The sequence below is a fragment of the Copidosoma floridanum genome, unplaced genomic scaffold (genome assembly GCF_036245765.1).
Source record: "Copidosoma floridanum isolate Cflo_tuat_1 unplaced genomic scaffold, Cflo_Japanese_pri ptg000034l, whole genome shotgun sequence".
Classification (NCBI taxonomy): Eukaryota; Metazoa; Arthropoda; class Insecta; order Hymenoptera; family Encyrtidae; genus Copidosoma; species Copidosoma floridanum.
The window spans coordinates 10257055-10276697 of NW_028321911.1; the positions used below are offsets into that span (position 1 = coordinate 10257055).

Sequence of the window (19643 nt, forward strand, 5' to 3'; positions counted from 1 at the left end):
ACCATCGTCGTGACTAGGCGGGGAGTGATGTGGCGTCTCACATCTCTCGCGCTTCAGGCTCTACTCGCCAGGTGGCCAAGCCCCTAATAGTTCGCTCCCGTCAAGCGGCGAAATTCCCTCACGATTACTATATAAGCGCGATCGAGATAGTGTATGCCCGCACTTCTTCTGTGTCTAAGGCAGGGAGCACGTCATCAGCCTTACTAATGAGTCCTGGCGTGCTCTCGGGACGAAACACCTTTTTCTCTCTCATAGACGACCTCTTTGATCTCTAAACACCGAGTGTGCCTACGGATTCGCGTGGAAATGGGCATGTAGGCACATACTTTTAGTCTGGGTCGTAATCTGGAATTCGTGGGAGAAATTATTTGGATAGGATTTTTTTGCATGATCTTACGCAAAATGATCACCTAAAAACGAATTAGTATGTTGCCAGGCTTCAAAGTTGTAGGAAAAATGTTTAAACGAAATTTCTTAAACAAATTAAAAATATTGTTTATTTTGCCCTGGAAAAATTTTTTTTAGCTTTTTTGGACAATTCTAAACAAAAAAGATGTCCTGCAGATTTTCTCTAAAATCAATACTTTTCGAGATATTAATTGTACAAAGTTTAAAAAACCGTGAAAATCGCCACTTTCAAGTATGAAAAACAACAATAAAAATTAAAAATTTTGATGTTGCTAAAGTTTTCAAATATTCTTCAAACATCCTTTGAAAAAATCCTAAGGCGTTTCCGGATGTTATTTTATTGCAAACCCTTCATTTTTAATTTACAATTAAGCGTGTGCAGGCTTAACTTAAAATAATTTTTTTTATTTAAATGCATGTATGTTTATACAGCAACAGTTAGGTTAAACTCATTTTTCATCAATATGAAATATTGTATAATTACTTTTATTCCCACAATTACTATAGAAGAATAATATACCTACCATTAAAATCAAATATGAGCGCCAGTAAATTCCGTGTACTCCTCGTGAGTGGAAAAGAGACGGAGCATGAGAGCCGTGGCCAGCAGCGACCGTAACGATGCACACGCTTGATTGTAAATTAAAAATGAAGGGTTTGCAATAAAATAAAATAAAATGGTCACCACCTGGCGAGCGATAGGTGGTACTATCAAGTACTAGTTGGAAGTCAGTGCTGCGCGCGAAATTTCAAAATTCAAATTTATGTAGAATCTAATTTAAGAAAAATGATCATTTTAATGTACGATAATTAATAAAATAATGCCCTGGATGGTAACAAACCCCCCCGTTTTAAAGAGTTTATAACAAATTTGAGAAAGCAGTGGCAGGGCTACAAGAGTCGGAGAAGTTATCACTCTCGATATAAATGTTCACGGTCATTCGTTCATCCATTCTCGATTGACAAAGGTCCGCGGTTTCCTGCACTCTCACACTCATACTACTTTATTCAATGTCTGTACACATATTTCACTTCACTTCACTTATTATTTCGTGGTCGCAAATTATAACGTTGGCTTGGCCCATCAGGACCTCCGGGTGGTGGTACTGAGACGTCACCTAATTCTTCTGAATTGTTTCGGAATGGTCTAGTGGACTTATCCGCTCTGCTTATTTCACTAGCATTGGTTATCACGATCTTCTGATCGGACCTTGTAGAGGGCTCTGGGACCGTACCATGTAACTATTTTTCTGTACATTGGCCTATGTTATAACACTGGCCCCCGAAGCAAAAAAAAGTTATATGGTACGGCCACTGGGCCTGCGGTGTGCTGTGGAGTTGTCGATGCTGGCAGGTCGAAGTGTGCATTCGGACGTCAGCGGCGATCGATAGCCTCCGCGTGGGCGAGTTTGGAAACGTAGAGTTTTCGTGGTAGCTTGGCCCGTGGAGGTTGGTAGGTAGGTAGGGCTGGGTTGACCAGTCGAGTGGTGTTGTTCCTGGCATCGTGCTTGATGATCCAGAACCTGAATGTATTCCTTTGGTAGGAGTTGAGTTGCCGGCTATGGGTTCTCCATTCCCTTGGTTGAGAGGTATTGTGACCCAACAGCAGTTGAGCCGGAGATACCCTGGTAGCAGCGTTCTGATGATTGCGTAATGGTGGACTTAATCTTCTAATCTAGTCTAATTTTTTTTTTTTTTTTTTTTTTTTTTTTTGTACTATAATCTAACGTGAAATGGGAGCGCGAATCCCGAAGAGGAGCATCGGGGTGATGCGAGACATTGATGCCGGTGAGTCGAAGCGGGTGTTCGAGCACGGACGGCGATCAGTCTCCTCCGAGTGGGCAAGCTTAAGTGACATGACGTCTGGCGTGTAGTTGAAACGTGAGTCTCGAAGAGGAGCATCGGCGTGATGCGAAGCACTGATACTGGTGTGACCAGTTGGGTGTTCGAGCACGGACAACGATCCATCTTCTCTGTTCGGGCGAGCTTGGGTGGTGCCTCATATGCATGGAGTTGCTGCGAAAGTCCTGAAAAGGAGCATCGACGTGGCGCGAAGCACTAATGCCGGTGAGTCGAAGCGGGTGTTCGAGCGTGGATGGCGATCAGTTTCCTCTGTGTGGGCGAGCTTAGATGGTGTTGATCTCCAGCATGTGTCCTGAAGAAGAGCACCAGCATGATGCGAAGTATTGATGCCGGGGTCGAGGCAGGTGTTTAAGCGTCGATGGCGGTCAGTCTTCTCAGTTCGAGTGAGCGTGGATGGTGTAACGTCCGACATGCGGTTGGGGTGTGAAGCCCGAAGAGAAGCATCAGCGTGATGCGAAGCACTGATGCCAGTGTGTCGAAACAGGGTTCGAGCATGGACAGCGATCAATCTCTTCAGTCCTGGCTTGCCGGGGCGGTGTAGCGTCTGACGTGTGGTTGGAGCTTGAATCCCGAAGAGGAGTATCGACGTGATACGTAGTACTGGGGCCGGTGTGTCGAAGTAGCTGTTCGAGGATGGACGTCGATCAGTCTCCTCTGTTTCGGGCACACCTAGGTGGTGTGTCGTCCGAGGTGGAGATGGAGCGTAAGGCCCGAAGAGGAGCTTCGGCGTGATGCGAAGCACTGATGCCGGTATGTCGAAGCGGATGTTGAGCGCAGATGGCGATCAGCCTCCTCCGTTAAGGCGAGCATGGATGGTGTCACATCCGACGTGCAGTTGGAGCGAGAGACTCGTAGAAGAGCATCAGTGTGATGCAAAGTACTGATGTCGGTGTGTTGAAGCGGGGGTTCGAGCATCAACGGCGATCAGTTTCCTCTGGGCAAGCTTATGTAGTGTAACATCCGAGGTGGAGTTGGAGCGAGAGACTCGTAGAGGAGCTTCGGTGTGATACGAAGCACTGAGGCCGGTGTGTCGAAGAGTGGTGTTCGAGCGTGGACGACGATCAGTTTCCTCTATTTGGGCGAGCTCGGATGGTGGAACGTCCAAGGTGGTGTTGGAGCGTGAGGCCCGTAGAGAAGCATCGGCGTAATTTCGAAGCGGGTATTCGAGCATAAACGGCGACCTCTATTCGGACAAGCTTACGTAGAGGTGGTGTAGTTTTGAGTCAGTTCGGCTTGTGGACCGAAGTGTCTGAAGAGTTCGTTGACCTGGGTGGATAATGGCCTCTGCCTATTTCTTAAAGGATGACCATGCCCTCTGTCGACTCTCTGCTTCTTGAGTAAAGAAATTGCCTTCCAACCTAAGTTGGGCCCGAGAGACTTCAGTGGCAATGTTACCACCGATTACTACAAAGGCTGATACCCGTTTCCATCTTCTACGGATGCTCGTTGCAAGACGTAAGAACCTGCTGTGTAACTGGTGCTCACGAGTTTCTGAGTTGGTTGGTCCTTCGGGTCCATATCCTCCCCGTGCTTGATGCTGGGTTTGTAGGTTAGGTGTGTCAAGCGCCACTAGGTGTTTCTCCCCACCTAGAAGGAGTGTTGTTGGTTGCTGATAGGCGTGTGTCAGTCGGCGGTGATGATTGACTCTGAGGCTCGCAGATACCTCCCTGCAGCAGCAGAGAATTCCTTAGAGGAGGCCCCACGTCGAGCGCCAAATTGTTAAAAGTGGCCTTTGGGGGTGGGCGACTTTGAACAAGGGGGGTGTAGTTGGAAAAGATTAAAGTCACTCTAAAGTGTCACAAGCCTTCCCTTTAGGTTAAACAACGATGGTGGTACTATGTCCGATGTTGTTGGCGTAGTGGTTTCGTTTCATTCCTCGGAATCCAACTCATCGTAGAGATGTGGCGTTTGAGCAGTGATGCGTAGAGGCCTCGATGGGTTGGTCGCCAGGTTGACCAGCGGGTGTTTGTTGTTGTTTTTTTTTTTTTTTTGAGAGGAAAGAAAAAAAAAAGGGTGTAGACAAGTGTTTTGTATTGGTACAGTGATATTTATTGAATATGTACTTTAAGTAATTGAGTGGCTTAAGAGGTATGCATTACACATATTTGCATAACTCGGATCGATGTCTATCAGTCGTCACACAGTCCTTCTTATATACTTTACGTCGCTTTCTTATTTGCGATTTTGGTCACCACCTGGCGAGCGATAGGTGGTACTATCAAGTACTAGGTGGAAGTCAGTGCTGCGCGCGAAATTTCAAAATTCAAATTTATGTAGAAACGATCTAATTTAAGGTAAATGATTATTTTAATATACGATAATTAATAAAATAATGCCCCGGATGGTAACAAATATAAATTATTATTTTTACTTATAATTGCTATGAACTGTAGGCTAAGCTCCGGAGGGTATCAATGAACGTATGTGACTTTAGGTTATATGAGGTCCGAAGTTTGAATAGCTGAGATGGGTAGGGCTTATGCCTTCGACGACATATTTTGGCGATTAGGGGTTCAATTCTGATTGTCATTGGATTTTTTTTTTTAAATATAATTCAGTATTCTATTTCAATTTCTTGTTGCAACTTTCATTTTAATTTATGAATATTGTCAACACTTTTTTTTCGGGCACGTTAGAAAAATTATATTTTTAATACTGTGTTACGTACACAGAATCCTACGCAACAACTGACTATTAAATAATTTATTACGTTAATAGTTATAGCTGGCAAGGCTAATTCATAATTTTAAAGGTAATAATTTGAATGATAGTAACATTGATAACTAACTAAATACTTGGTAGATCATATAAATCTTTATGTGCGTATTCGTATATGCTTGCATGTGTGTGATCTCAGACTTTTTGACCGATGTCAATGATTCAGGACTCAGAAGGATTACTTTTTCATATTGTTAAGATGGCTTGGGAAAAACAATCGTCATAGCTTTTTAAGGTTGTCATACCTCTTGACGATTTCTTGATGTTTTTAAGCAGATTGTTGTATTATTCAGGTGAAAAAAATATTCTTACACATATTTTAGTTTTACTTAGGGAAAATTCAAATAATTACATTTTTTTTAATCTCTCCATACGTTATACAGTTTCATTTTGAACAATAAAACAATTTTTTTTCTTTCGATTCATGCATTCAAAATTAGTATTTCAATAAGATTGATAGAACAATTCCCTAATTTGTAATTTTAATTAAATTGTTAACAAGATCTTATTTCATACAGTACGAAAAAACCACATTTTCTATTTTCGCACACTCCATGAGAGTTTTTTTTATAGGATAATTTTACTTTAATGTGATAAATATTATGATTCCATTGACAGGTTTTACACATCTGAGCTTGTAATTTATATATGTACATTTTAATACTTACTGCAGCTAAAAAAAGTAAATGTAGTTTGATACCCTCTAATAAAAGAAATTATGTGAAACAATAAGTTTGGATTCTTTTTTTTAATATAGAAATTTGTATAAAAAAATTTAAATTTTCGATTATTGAGTCATTGGAAGCTATTGAGAAATACTGAGTAAAAGCGGAGTGCTTTCTGGCGTATAATCACATAAATGAAGCAATAATTTGTAATGATATAGTAGATCATATATACTCCGTATCATGTTGTAATACGCTTTTCTAGTATTAATAAATGTTGTATTAATTATTCAACAACGTGGCCAGTAAGTGACCTATGTTACATAGAGATTGACCACAGTGTTATTAAGTAATGCTTAGTTAATTTATGCATATAAACATACATACTTCTATTGCCAACTTAAAGTTAAAAGAAAAGAAATTTACTCAAAGAAACCCTTTTTTTCCTCTTAATTTAAAAAAGCTCTTTCATGTGTAACATCGGTGTATCCACATTAATTTTTTTTCCTCTTGCTTCAAATCTTACCGTGCCAATTTTAAAATACAAAACGCAGGGGCCAATGTGCATCTGCAAAGAGGTGAATCACCTACAAGAATGCTCGTAGCTAAGGTACTACGACCATGCATGACTCACTTACATGCACGCTGGCCCACGCTGACCGGAAATGCAAAATAAAATATTTTTTTACAACCATCGATACGAAAGTTTAACTGGGAACAGTTTAACTGAAATATTAAATTCAGATATAATGTTAGATAAACATAAGGTTGAACATTAGGATAGCTTAGAATTAATGCATAGAAATTAGCGAAAATATTATTACAAGGCAGAATCATCACAGACAACCAGTACGTACTACACCACTAGCAAACAACTACATTACATATTAACTATAACAAATTTGGTACACAACTCTAGTAACCTTCAAAGAACTATCCGATTTTTACCATTCAAGTTAGCAAACTCATAATTTACAGAGTAACCATTTTTTCATCGAATTAATAATTTCATAAACATACTGCAATAGTCTAATTTGTAATCTAGTTGATTGTTAACACCTTTTCCCGAATGTAAAGGAAAAACGGAAAAAAACCCTTCTCTTTTTCTTGACTCGGAGAGAGAGTCCGTATGCCTGCCTCCAATAGGGGTAACAGAGTCCTGATTCCCCAGGGTACCACGAGACGAATCCCTCTCCATCAACTACTAACAGCAGAAAAACATGTTTACCAAAATTATACCAGAATTCCGCATTATTTTCGTAACATTATAAACATTCAAACTATCGGTAAAACAAATTATGTTAACTCACAACAAGCAAAGCACTAGTATTTTAACAACTGCTATTCTTACTACATTATTATGATTATTATTATTGTTATTATTATTATTATTATTATTATTATTATTATTATTATTATTGTTATTACTATTATTATAAATACCACCACTCATTATAAGTTAGTACGGCCGCAGCCACCGTTTTGGTGCTTAAGTAGTAGTATTAACTAACAACTCACCAATCGTTTGTTCACCCTAGCATCAACCGAATTGTTAAGCGATTTTCACCGCTCTTCTTGCAATGAACTTAGCTGAACGAACAACCAATGTGTAGCATTAGTAAATATTATCAATACCTGGTCGTAATGTTAAGATTAAAATATATTGAAATTCTGTCAACTTTTGATGTAAAAGAGAAAGGAAGGGCATGAGTAAGTGAATCACCTTCCCTTCTCTTGACGCACAGAGGAGAACAAGCCGGATGTGGGATGTGCCAATTTCTGAGTGGCTAAACTAGAGCAGTTCTAGCCAATTAGATTTTCGGCTATTGTCTTTTCTTCAAAATTTTCCCCCGGCAAGTTTTCCTGCGTTTTTGAGCCAGCGCGTGGCCGAGGTCCGCTTCTCGCAATAAAAAGGCCCGTAGGCCCAGAGGAAAATCAGTTTGCAGTTCGTAGTTCAGAGTTTGACTCGACTCGACTCGGCTCGAAGATAGCCCTTCAAAGTGGACTGAGTAGTAAGAGTCCGCCTCTGCTACAACCCAGTCTACTGCGAAGCGAGGTAAACCAATTCAATTCGGCACGCAAGATTCGACGATACCCTTCGAAGTAGACTGAGTAGTGAGAGCCCGACTCTGCTACAACCCAGTCTTCTGCGAAGCGAGGACACTGTCGAATTTCGCTACCACCCTCGTACGATCAACTGGTTGCCAGAGTCCGTCTCTACTGCCACTTGATCTTCTTCGAGAGCGACTTACATCCACGCTGGTTCAACGTCTGTAGAAACTTTCACGTTTAAATAAAAGTAAGGGACCAAATATCATATTCTTTCTTTTAACCAAGTGTTTCCTTTTGCGCGAATACCATTACTCGCCATCGTATTGGTACCCGTGGATCACCGGGAAGTATTAAGTGTTTTCGTTTGCGCGAACGCCATATTAATACCCGCGGATCACCGGGAAGTATAAAGTATTTTTGTTTGCGCGAACGCCATTACTCGCCATAGTATTGGCACCCGTGGATCACCGGGAAGTATAAAGTGTTTTGTTTGCGCGAATACCATATTAATACCCGTGGATCCCCAGGAAGTATCAAGTGTTTGTTTGCGTGAATGCCATATTAACACCCGTGGATCACCGGGAAGTATAAAGTGTTTTCCGCGAACGCCACTACTCGCCACAGTATTGGCACCCTTCGGTCACCGGTAATAACAAATTAATCTTCAGTATAAAGTGTTCTTTGCGAACGCCATTACTCGCCACAGTATTGGCATCCTTCGGTCACCGGTAATAACAAATTAATCTCCAGTATAAAGTGTTCTTCGCGAACGCCATTACTCGCCACAGTATTGGCATCCTTCGGTCATCGGTAATATCAAATTAGCCATGGACAATCCGTTGCCCTCCGTAGTAATAATACTATTAGAATAACAACGAACGATCGAGTTAAGGCAAATGCCTACCGTGATATTAATGTGTCAAGGTCAAATTACATACGATATCCTTACTCGTGACGGTGTTAACTAGATCGTGAACGATGTATACACCGCTCTTGACAAAAGAAAACCGCGAGCAAGTGCATCGGAATATTGCACAGCAGTCAGTCTTAGTCGCGTGAAAGCAATTGTACCCCTTTTTGAGTAACGCGTCTTTAAGCTGAATTACCCATTTAACCCCGCGTCCCACCTACGCGCCCAGTGTGAATCCCGAGCTATTGAGCGAAAGCTTAAGCTCAAATAATACGTTGCGCCGACGAAACACATGTCTTCTACTCTGAAAAGACTTTCTTGCTCTGACCCACCGATATTATTCAGCGATTCAAAAAATTGTAAGACTTAAAAAAAAATTTGAACCACATCCTAAATTATGAATAAAAAGCGGGCCTTACTTTAAATAAACAAATTTGAAGTGCAAAATCTTTAAAAATCCACTCAGTTTTCTGACACTCTAAAAAGCTATCGTTAAATGTTTAAGTATTTTCACTGCAGGTAGAAATTTATTCAACAATATTAAATTATGTTAAGTAGCAAATTAAAAGTTTTAGTCATTTATTGCAATCCAAAGTTTTTTTTAATAAAACAATCGTATAAGATATTTAAGAACAAACCAAACTACATTTATTTTTTTTAGCTACAGTAAGTATTAAAATGTACATATATAAATTACAAGCTCAGATGTGTAAAACCTGTCAATGAAATCATAATATTTATCACATCAAAGTAAAATTATCCTAAAAAAAAAACTCTCATGGAGTGTGCGAAAATAGAAAATGTGGTTTTTTCGTACTGTATGAAATAAGATCTTGTTAAGAATTTAATTAAAATATTACAAATTAGGGAATTGTTCTATCAATCTTATTGAAATACTAATCTTGAATGCATGAATCGAAAGAAAAAAAATTGTTTTATTGTTCAAAATGAAACTGTATAACGTATGGAGAGATTAAAAAAAATGTAATTGTTTGAATTTTCCCTAAGTAAAACTAAAATATGTGTAAGAATATTTTTTTCACCTGAATAATACAACAATCTGCTTAAAAACATCAAGAAATCGTCAAGAGGTATGACAATTAACCTTAAAAAGCTATGACGATTTTTTTTCCCAAGCCATCGTAACAATATGAAAAAGTAATCCTTCTGAGTCCTGAATCATTGACATCGGTCAAAAAGTCTGAGATCGCACACATGCAAGCATCCCAGCAGGCACGGAAACACAATATGAATTGTAATTAAATTCTTTTTTTTTAATTCTTAAAGAATTCATTAGAATGAATTCAATATGTATTCAATATGTGATCATATGTCTTCAAAAGTATTCTTAATGAATTCTTTTTTAATATAATTTTACGTCGTTAAGTACACGTTAAGAATTTATAAATTCATCAACTTATGTTATGTGAGATGGGCCCAACAAGAGTTCTTAAAGAATTCATTAGTCTTCATGTAAAAAATCTTCTTTATCGACTGCCTGAAATTATCGCACATATAAATATAAATATATATATATATATATATATATATATCAGCCTGATATCTTCATTCGTTCCCAGCAAAATTCAAATGATTTATTTATTTAATTACAAATAATAACCTGAACGTCAAAATAAATTGATGTCTCTTTGTTACGAGGTTAATCCCGACACAACTTTCATTTATCTACAACTACGATATGGTTATGATTATTACTCGTATTTTATTATAATTAATAAAAAGAGTTTAAATTTTGCGGGGAACGGGCTAAAGTTTGTATGTATGTACATTGGGTGCGTTTTTTTAAGTGGTCAGTCGGTAAACTTGTTTATGAGTCTAGTTAGATGTTTATAATTGAAAACTCTCGGTGCCGATCACTAGGACATCTTCGTCATCAGTACCCTCAAATACCTGGACTCGTTTATGAGTCTATTTAAATATTTATAACTAAAAGCTCTCAGTGCCAACCACCAGGACATCGTCATCGGCACCCCCGTATACCTAGACTCTCGTTAGAGTCTAATTGAATTTTTTAAATTAAAACCTCTAGGTGACGATTACCAGAACATCGTCATCAGCACCCTCGTGTACCTAGACTCGTTTCTGGCTGTATTTAAGAGTTTATAACTAATGAAAACATTGAATTTCAGATGGAATCCTAAAATCATCAAAAGAGTATACGAAACAAAAATGGAGTCATCTTGTGAAGACTTGGCTCCAACATACCTCTGACAGGCTTAAACAAAAAACTAAGAAGACTACTTCCACAGAGCTGGCTCTGAACCTGTTATTTTAAGTTGAGAACATTACTTTGTTTTGATGTTAAATGCTTTCAAAAAGTATTTTCATTGTAGTTACTTGGAAGTTTTACTATCGTTCTAAAACGAAACCCGTTTTTACACATATATTCCAAATTTTTCTTACATATATTTCAAATCTGTTCTTTAAATTATAACACAGATTTTTGAAACCTCACATTTAACTGAGTATAATTATAAAAAACAACATAATATTTATTATTTTTCACTCAATCAAGAAGTACTTAAAAAATGTTAATTGAAGTACATTAAAATAGTTTCAAAATTTAACATTTACATTATAAATTCATTACTTTTTGTCAGTCACTGCTTGTTTCAATACAAAAGATCGAAACTAGTCTATTTTAAATAGTCAGTCGATGCTAAGAGTAATTTATATCAGTATGTAAAATACGATGCAACTTTTTTGTAGTAATTATTGTCAGAGCCTAGACCATCGTATTTTCTTGAGACGTACCTAAGCACCCTAAAAATTATAACTGGGTTAATTGACTTAAGAGATTGCGTTGTTACTAACATGTGTTTCATAATCATTTAGAAAATTTTTTTTTTGTATACCATGTTGATCCCACGGTACTTAAAAATTAAACTTGAATAAAAAATTATTTCGTTAACATGTCGGTTTTCTTCGGTACACACTTACTCACTCCGGCTTTGGATATACATTAATATCCGATAAAAGTCGGCAGACAAGTGGAATCGAACCCAGGTAGCTAGAGCCCGCGTGTGACACAAACACGCTTCACCACTCGGCTATCGAGGATTTGGAAATTCCCTAACATTAAACGCCTACATTAACTATTTACAAAAGCTATGATTCTTTGTTATTTTAATTCCCTCTTATAATTAAAAAATTGTGTGAAAAATCTCTCTGCTCTTCTCGCTTATGGACAACGCTATCTTATAACTTTTTATTACACGCGCTCTTATCTCTACACATTATAGCAACGTCGTACGATCGGGATTATGTATTATTGTAAGTACATGATCTTATAATGCAAATTATAAAATAAAGTCTTCGGACGTGTAATAAAAATTAGTTTTAACACAAACAAATACCAAATTGAAATTGCCAAAAAAAATCGTATAATCATAGCGAGCTTCCATATTCAAGACAAGCTTCGGAGCTTCACCAAAAACATGATTGACTTCCGACTTTAAGACTCCCAGTGCTTTCGTAGCACAGGTGGCTCGCACGCGTGTCTATCGTTTCGTTTTTGCAATCTCTGGTTCGAATCTCAGTATGGAAGATGACTTTTTTTTTTGTTTCAGTGGTCTTACTGGTTATTTTGTATTTTTTACTCGACAAATTCTTTTATTATCAATACTAATGCAGATATTTAAATTTATATTAAATATTAAATGCCTTAAAAAATTTTATTTTTATTGTTCAATAAGCTCCAGATTGTATTTTTGTATCTTATACATATTTCTTTATTTAACTCTTATTCGATTCATATAAATATGTTTTTGCTATTTCGAGAAAAAAATAATAAATAGGATGTCGTATAAAATCGCGTGTGTGTGTGTCTCGCGCAGTGTTTCCTACTTATCTACTGTTTAAATCACTACACCATATTTAAAAATTCTAAAAGTCAAGCTTCTTGCTGTAAAGCTACTCGAGCGTCTTTCAGGCAAGAGGCCGGGTGATAAGTAGGGAACACCACGCGAGACACACACATGCCTTTGCTTTCAAGAAGCTAATAAATAATTGACCAACGAGTTAAGTTCTTTTTGTGACGCACCTCCTCACCAGCTTCTCAATCTCACGTAACACTGCATTGAAAAATTATTTATTTTAATGTATTCGACACAAAGAGTTGACAACGTACATAAATTTAAATAAAAGTTATACTAAGAAATTGAAACAGAATAATCCATTACTTAAAAAAAAAAAAAAAAAAAAAAAAAATGATGGTGACAATGAGGATCGAACCCAGCGTTGCAAAATAATCTCTCCATAGGTATAAGCCTTAACCATCTGAGCTATCGAGACATTGTGTCATGATAGTTTGGAAGTCACATATGTTCATCGACCATCTCCGGAGCTTGGCCTACAGCTTATGATAAGTAGAATTAATAAATCTTTTCACTCATCTGTGATCGTGAAGTACGTAATTTCATATAATTTTATTTAATTCTTGTTAGGGTGAAAAAATTTAAAGTGTGTACTGGAGAAAGGTTGCAGTTACGGTGATGTAATTTCACAGAGTTTTCTTGTGACGATAAAAATTATTATTTAAAGTTTTTGCACGTGTGATCGAAATTATTATCAATACGAACACATACCAAGTTGAAGTTGCAAAATAAATATAATGATTCCAACGAGCCCCAGCGATGTTTAGAACAAGCTTTAAAGCTTTGTTATGAATATAAGTGACTTTTGACTGTAGCTTACGCAGCTTCCCCTTAATGCAGATGGCTCGCATGCAAGTTCGTCGTTTCGTTTTTGCATTCTTGGACTCGACTCTTCGTCCATGTGATCTGATTTTTTAAAAATCACTTTGAAGGCCTTATTAATTATTTATTAACTGTTTTTACTTAAAGTCTTCTATTACTATTAATTAGGTAGACACGTAAGTAAAAATTAAATATTTGATAAGGTAGTAAAAGTTTATTATGGTGCACTACTTAATTGATTTTCGCCTGTTGCTACAAAAAATAAATGAAACGCTATCGCAAAAATGCAAAATAAATCTGAAGAATTATTATGAAGTTATCAGAAAAATTTTTATACGACATCCTATTTATTATTTTTTTCTCGAAGTAGTAAGAAACTTATTTATATAAATCGAATAAAAGTTAAATGAAGAAGTATGTGTAAGATAAAAAAATACAATCTGGAGCTTATTGGACAATGAAAATAAAATTTTTTAAGGTATTCAATTTTTAATTTAAATTTAAATATCTGCATAAGTATTAATGATAAAAGAGTTTGTCGAGTAAAAAATACAGAATAACCAGTATGACCACTGAAACAAAAAAAAAAGTCATCTTCCATACTGAGATTCGAACCCGAGAATGCAAAAACGAAATGATAGACACGCGTGCGAGCCACCTGTGCTACGAAAGCACTGGGAGTCTTAAGGTCGAAAGTTAATCATGTTTATGGTGAAGCTCCGAAGCTTGTCCTAAATATGGAAGCTCGCTATGATTATACAATTTTTTTTGCAATCTCAATTTGGTATTTATTTGTGTTAAAAATAATTTTTATTACACGTTCGAAGACTTTATTTTACAATTTGCATTATAAGATCATGTACTTACAATAATATATAATCCAGATCGTACGACGTTAAGGACGTTCGGTAGTGTTAGCGGGGGGAAACATTTGCGCGGTGAGGGGAAACCAGCGATGAATGAAGATTTGGCAACGTCGTACGGGTCTTCATGTACACGCATCAGGTGTCTCTGCACACTCTACACTGTCTGCTCGTCTGCTGCGTGCTGCGTCGGTTACGACAGCGTTCGTGTATCAATGTTTTTGTGATAAAGCTGTAAGTATTTGTTACTGATTTATTATAAAAGTGTAGTGAAAATGAATAAATGAGTAATTAGAAAGACTTGTAATAAATGGGCAAAGCCCTTTAATCAAAAGAGCTACCAGTGTAAATAAAATACTTTAATTTTTAAATGACTTGACATGTCTCATACAGCATGGGATGTCAGATAAGTAGGATGATTTCTAAGATGAGTGATTCAAACTATGAGCATGTGATTTCGTAATGTGCAAAAAAATTGTATCTTAAGAAGAAATAATAAATTTGAAATTAAAAAAAAAAAAAAATAGCGTGTTATTAACATTTATTGTTTTTTATGGGAAGGGGTGGGCGTTCTGTACATACACTCACGCACACACGTAAGCTTGTATTTTATGCGTGAATGCATAAATATCTACAATAATATTGAGATATTTACTGATCAACATCCTGGAACATTTTGAATTTCCCGCCACTTGCGACGTTGCCGTTGCGTTTCGGTCGAGCTTTTATTTAATTTTTTATTTATAAACGAATCAGACGATCGTCGCAAAACTTGGTATGCATCAAATTAATAACATTATCTGTAACATATAAAAAAATTGGCCAAATTCACTGGCCCAATTTGCTTAAAACTGTGATTCAGTCAGTTCTCCCATAAGCGACAGTGTTAAAATGACTTAACTTTGAAATTCAATATCTCGAAAACGAAACAGAGGAACCTCTTTAAATTTTGACTGGTTTATTGTAACAACAATAAAAACGTCTGGTCAAAATTTCAGAAAAATTCGTTGGAAAATTCAATCACTACCGAACGTCCTTAATATAATATGTAGAGATAAGTGCGCGTGTAATAAAAAGTTATAAGATAGCGTTGTCCATAAGCGAGAAGAGCAGAGAGATTTTTCACACAATTTTTAAATTATAAGAGGGAATTAAAATAACAAAGAATCATAGTTTTCGTAAATAGTTAATGTAGGCGTTTAATGTTAGGAAATTTCCGAATCCTCGATAGCCGAGTGGTGAAGCGTGTTTGTGTCACACGCGGGCTCTAGCTACCTGGTTTTGATTCCACTTGTCTGCAGACTTTTTTTTGGATATTGATGTATATCCGTAGCCGGAGTGAGTAAGTGTGTACAGAAGAAAACCGACTTGTTAACGAAATAATTTTTTATTCAAGATTAAATTTTAAGTACCGTGGGATCAAAATGAATACTTTAGGAATACTCTAAGAACACTTCAGGAACACTTTGCGAATACAAAAACAAGTTCCTTGGTGAATTCATAAAGAATTCTTCATGATTTCTGGTTGCCGTAATACATTATAAGAAAGTAGTGGTTATTTGTTTATTGATGAGTAGTTTGTAGTTTAAATATACGTCAATGCTGTAACTTATTGATGTGATTTATGTTTACAACATATTTGATAAGTAAAACGATTAGTGCTATTTTATAAATTTATGATTTGTTTAAAGGTACACTATTATTCGTAGTCATATAATATAATTTTATTCTAAACATAGAGATTCTAACATTTGTTACATGTTAAAAAAATATTAGAAAATAAATATGATGCAAAAATTATTTTTTTCTGTTGTTACTGTATAGCAAATTGATAAAAAGTATGTACCAAAAAATTGTTTTAAATGAATTTCTTAGGGACAGTAAATGAATTCATTACACTTACTAAAGAATGATCAATGTTTTCATAATGAACTTCAAATAAATTCTTTTTAATGGTCTTTCAGGAGCTCTCCCCACAAAAGTAATAAAAACTTTCTTTAAAAGAATTCTTTAAGAATTTTTTGCGAACTCAAGACACATGACATAACCTGATGAGATTATGGATTCATTAAGAATTCATTTAGCTCATATCATGACGACCTGTAGAATTCATTAAAATATTCTGAATCCAAAATGAATTCATTTAGAATAAATAATGCCTGCTGGGCATACGAATACGCACATAAAGATTTATGTGATCTACCAAGTATTTAGTTAGTTATCAATGTTACTATCATTCAAATTATTACCTTTAAAATTATGAATTAGCCTTGCCAGCTATAACTATTAACGTAATAAATTATTTAATAGTCAGTTGTTGCGTAGGATTCTGTGTACGTGACACAGTATTAAAATTATAATTTTTCTAACGTGCTTGAAAAAAAAGTGTTGACAATATTCAATAATTAAAATGAAAGTTGCAATAAGAAATTGAAATAGAATACTGAATTATATTAAAAAAAAAAAAAAATCCAATGACAATCAGAATTGAACCCCTAATCGCCAAAATATGTTGTCGAAGGCCGAAGCCCTACCCATCTCAGCTATTCAAACCTCGGACCTCATGGAACCTAAAGTCACATATGTTCATTGATACCCTCCGGAGCTTGGCCTACAGTTCATAGCAATTATAAGTAAAAATAATAATTTATATTTAAGGTGCTTATAGCCATACCATCAACCTCAAAAAATATTTCAAGCTTAATATTTTTTGCAACGTACTTTGATACGCAGTACTAAACGAAAATCCAAAGTATAAGAAGAACTAAAAAATAAATGCCTTGAAAGTCTGAGCTTCCAATTGCGTAAACATTTATTTGTATGATTTAATTTTCGAAAAATAACATGGCTAGCCTCTCTTAAGCTTTCATATGTTATAGAGAATTGTTAAATGAAAGAATAGATTTTTTATTTTATAAATATTAGATGTGAAATCTTTTTTTCTTCTATATTTCCCCTCAATTTCTAAGACCTTATTTAAGAAGTTAGTATATAGCGAGACAGACTCGTCGCTTTCTTTCGCTATATGATATACGCAGGTATATAGTTATATAGCTGTAGTCGGCATTTCCATGCTCCACTCCTCTCTCCGTATTGGCGTCGAACCTACCGTGTGTGACGTCATCAGTAATGACGTCACTACCGACTCGTTGTAGGGAAAATACGTTAGCAGCATAGGGGGGGAGTAAGGTTTTATTTATTTTCTCGACAACAAAGGTAAGAATCAATGTGATTTTTATTGTGATTTGTAAAGTGATGAAAATCCCTTAACATAAAATTTTGAAAGTTTAATAATTATAGTGACAAGAGTAATATCTATGTAAAAGTCCCTCATAACCTCTCCCAATATTTGTTTGTATTTCCAGTAACGTGCAAAGTCCATCAATTATCAATGCATCTGCCTATGTCTGCAATTTGTCAATTTGGAAAGTGCACCATTTCCAGTCGGAATTATGTTGAAGGAGAAAAGTTGCTGAACGCTAATCATATTTTAAAGTGCGGGAAAATGTCAGAGATGGGAAATGTCATTCGCATTACAGCTTATTGCCTTCAAACGACTGATATAAATGGAAAACCACATGAAATTAGAGGAGAAATATTGTTAGATGGCAGTATAAAATCTTTTTTGTGTTCCTGCAAGGCTGGATTAAGTCAAAAATGCAAATACGTGCTGGCTGTTTTGCTATACTGCTGCAGGTAAAATTCAATGAATTTTTTTTTGTCATTTCAATGAATAACGATTTCCTAATTGAATTATTATTTTATGAATATTCGCCAATATCTCCATGATTCGTTGACGCTGGTCTGCAGATAAATCTGAAGTATCGCAACCCCTGTGCGATGACGAGTAACACTCATGATCCTTCACCCTCGTTGCTTTGTACTGCTCCAGAGTTTTCTTTTGGGGTTTTTGCCAGGCACACTTTACATCAGTACACGATAGTTGTTCAAGTCCATCAATATCATTTCTAAAATTCAATTAGGAAATTATTATTCATTGAAATGACAAAAAAAAATTCATTGAATTTTACCTGCAGCAGTATAGCAAAACAGCCAGCACGTATTTGCATTTTTGACTTAATCCAGCCTTGCAGGAACACAAAAAAGATTTTATACTGCCATCTAACAATATTTCTCCTCTAATTTCATGTGGTTTTCCATTTATATCAGTCGTTTGAAGGCAATAAGCTGTAATGCGAATGACATTTCCCATCTCTGACATTTTCCCGCACTTTAAAATATGATTAGCGTTCAGCAACTTTTCTCCTTCAACATAATTCCGACTGGAAATGGTGCACTTTCCAAATTGACAAATTGCAGACATAGGCAGATGCATTGATAATTGATGGACTTTGCACGTTACTGGAAATACAAACAAATATTGGGAGAGGTTATGAGGGACTTTTACATAGATATTACTCTTGTCACTATAATTATTAAACTTTCAAAATTTTATGTTAAGGGATTTTCATCACTTTACAAATCACAATAAAAATCACATTGATTCTTACCTTTGTTGTCGAGAAAATAAATAAAACCTTACTCCCCCCCTATGCTGCTAACGTATTTTCCCTACAACGAGTCGGTAGTGACCTAGTGACGTCATTACTGATGACGTCACACACGGTAGGTTCGACGCCAATAGGCACATTTTCATTATACCCCTTCCACGCGTCTCCAAAGTATGTGCCTACATGCCCATTTCCAAGCATAGTGAACTGTGCGAACGACTTGCATCCAGCAAAAAAAAAAAAAATACCAAAAATTGCGGAATCGTTTGCAGGTTTTGCAATTGCCATGCAAACAATTGTCAGAGTATTATTTTTTTGTAAAAAAAATAAAATGTAGTACGTCCTGCGAGAATCTAATAAAACTATTATTTCGCCTCAACGGTAGAGTTTCTACTATTAAAATTATCACCAGTCGTTTGCAATTTAATTTCCAGTGCGTGTGAGGATCGCAAAATAGTCGAATTAGTTATATTTATTGAATAAATAATTATATTTATATACGAGAGTAAGTCGAGTCATCTTACTCCCACCCCAGGCCAGGGCACATGCGCACTACACTCGAAATACGTCAGTTTGTTTATACTTTATTAGGTTCGTTTGCGACCGCTTGTTCGCATGTCGGAGCGCTCGGACAAGTTCTGTCGAAAGACAAAAACGGGTGTTTTGGACCGAAGCTCGGCTCGGAACGATTCGAGCGCTCCGACAAATTTTGTCGAAAACAGGTGTTCTTGATTGATTATCTAAGCTGCTTCCACCTGCACGTTCGCAACCATAATAAAAACAAAGCAACTGGACTGAGGTAAAAATTATTTTACACTCGTAAACTTTTTTATTTAAAATATTTGAATAGGTAGCAATGTAGCCCGATAATAGGTACGTTTATTTTTGTGATTGGTCGGTCCAATAAGTGTAATTGTACAAGATAGTATATCTAT

General features: G+C 36.2%; 1 protein-coding gene across 1 annotated transcript; it reads right to left on the reverse strand.

The window, feature by feature from the left end:
- Nucleotides 1-17298: 17298 nt before the first annotated feature.
- Nucleotides 17299-18768, reverse strand: LOC149373277 (uncharacterized). The gene is made up of 3 exons (XM_089597613.1): nt 18709-18768; nt 18229-18559; nt 17299-18165 (listed from the first exon to the last, which is right to left on the reverse strand). The coding sequence occupies exons 2-3, from the start codon at nt 18531-18533 to the stop codon at nt 17919-17921; spliced, it is 552 nt and encodes a 183-aa protein (XP_089453739.1). The 5' UTR covers nt 18534-18559; nt 18709-18768; the 3' UTR covers nt 17299-17918.
- Between the last annotated feature and the right edge of the window lie 875 nt (nt 18769-19643).

Excerpts from the sequence above, each read along its gene's own strand:
- LOC149373277 (XM_089597613.1), bottom strand. The coding sequence starts at position 18,533 with ATGCATCTGCCTATGTCTGCAATTTGTCAATTTGGAAAGTGCACCATT. Across the intron at positions 18,166-18,228 it reads GTTTTGCTATACTGCTGCAG|AAATGATATTGATGGACTTG; the intron begins GTAAAATTCAAT and ends ATTGAATTTTAG.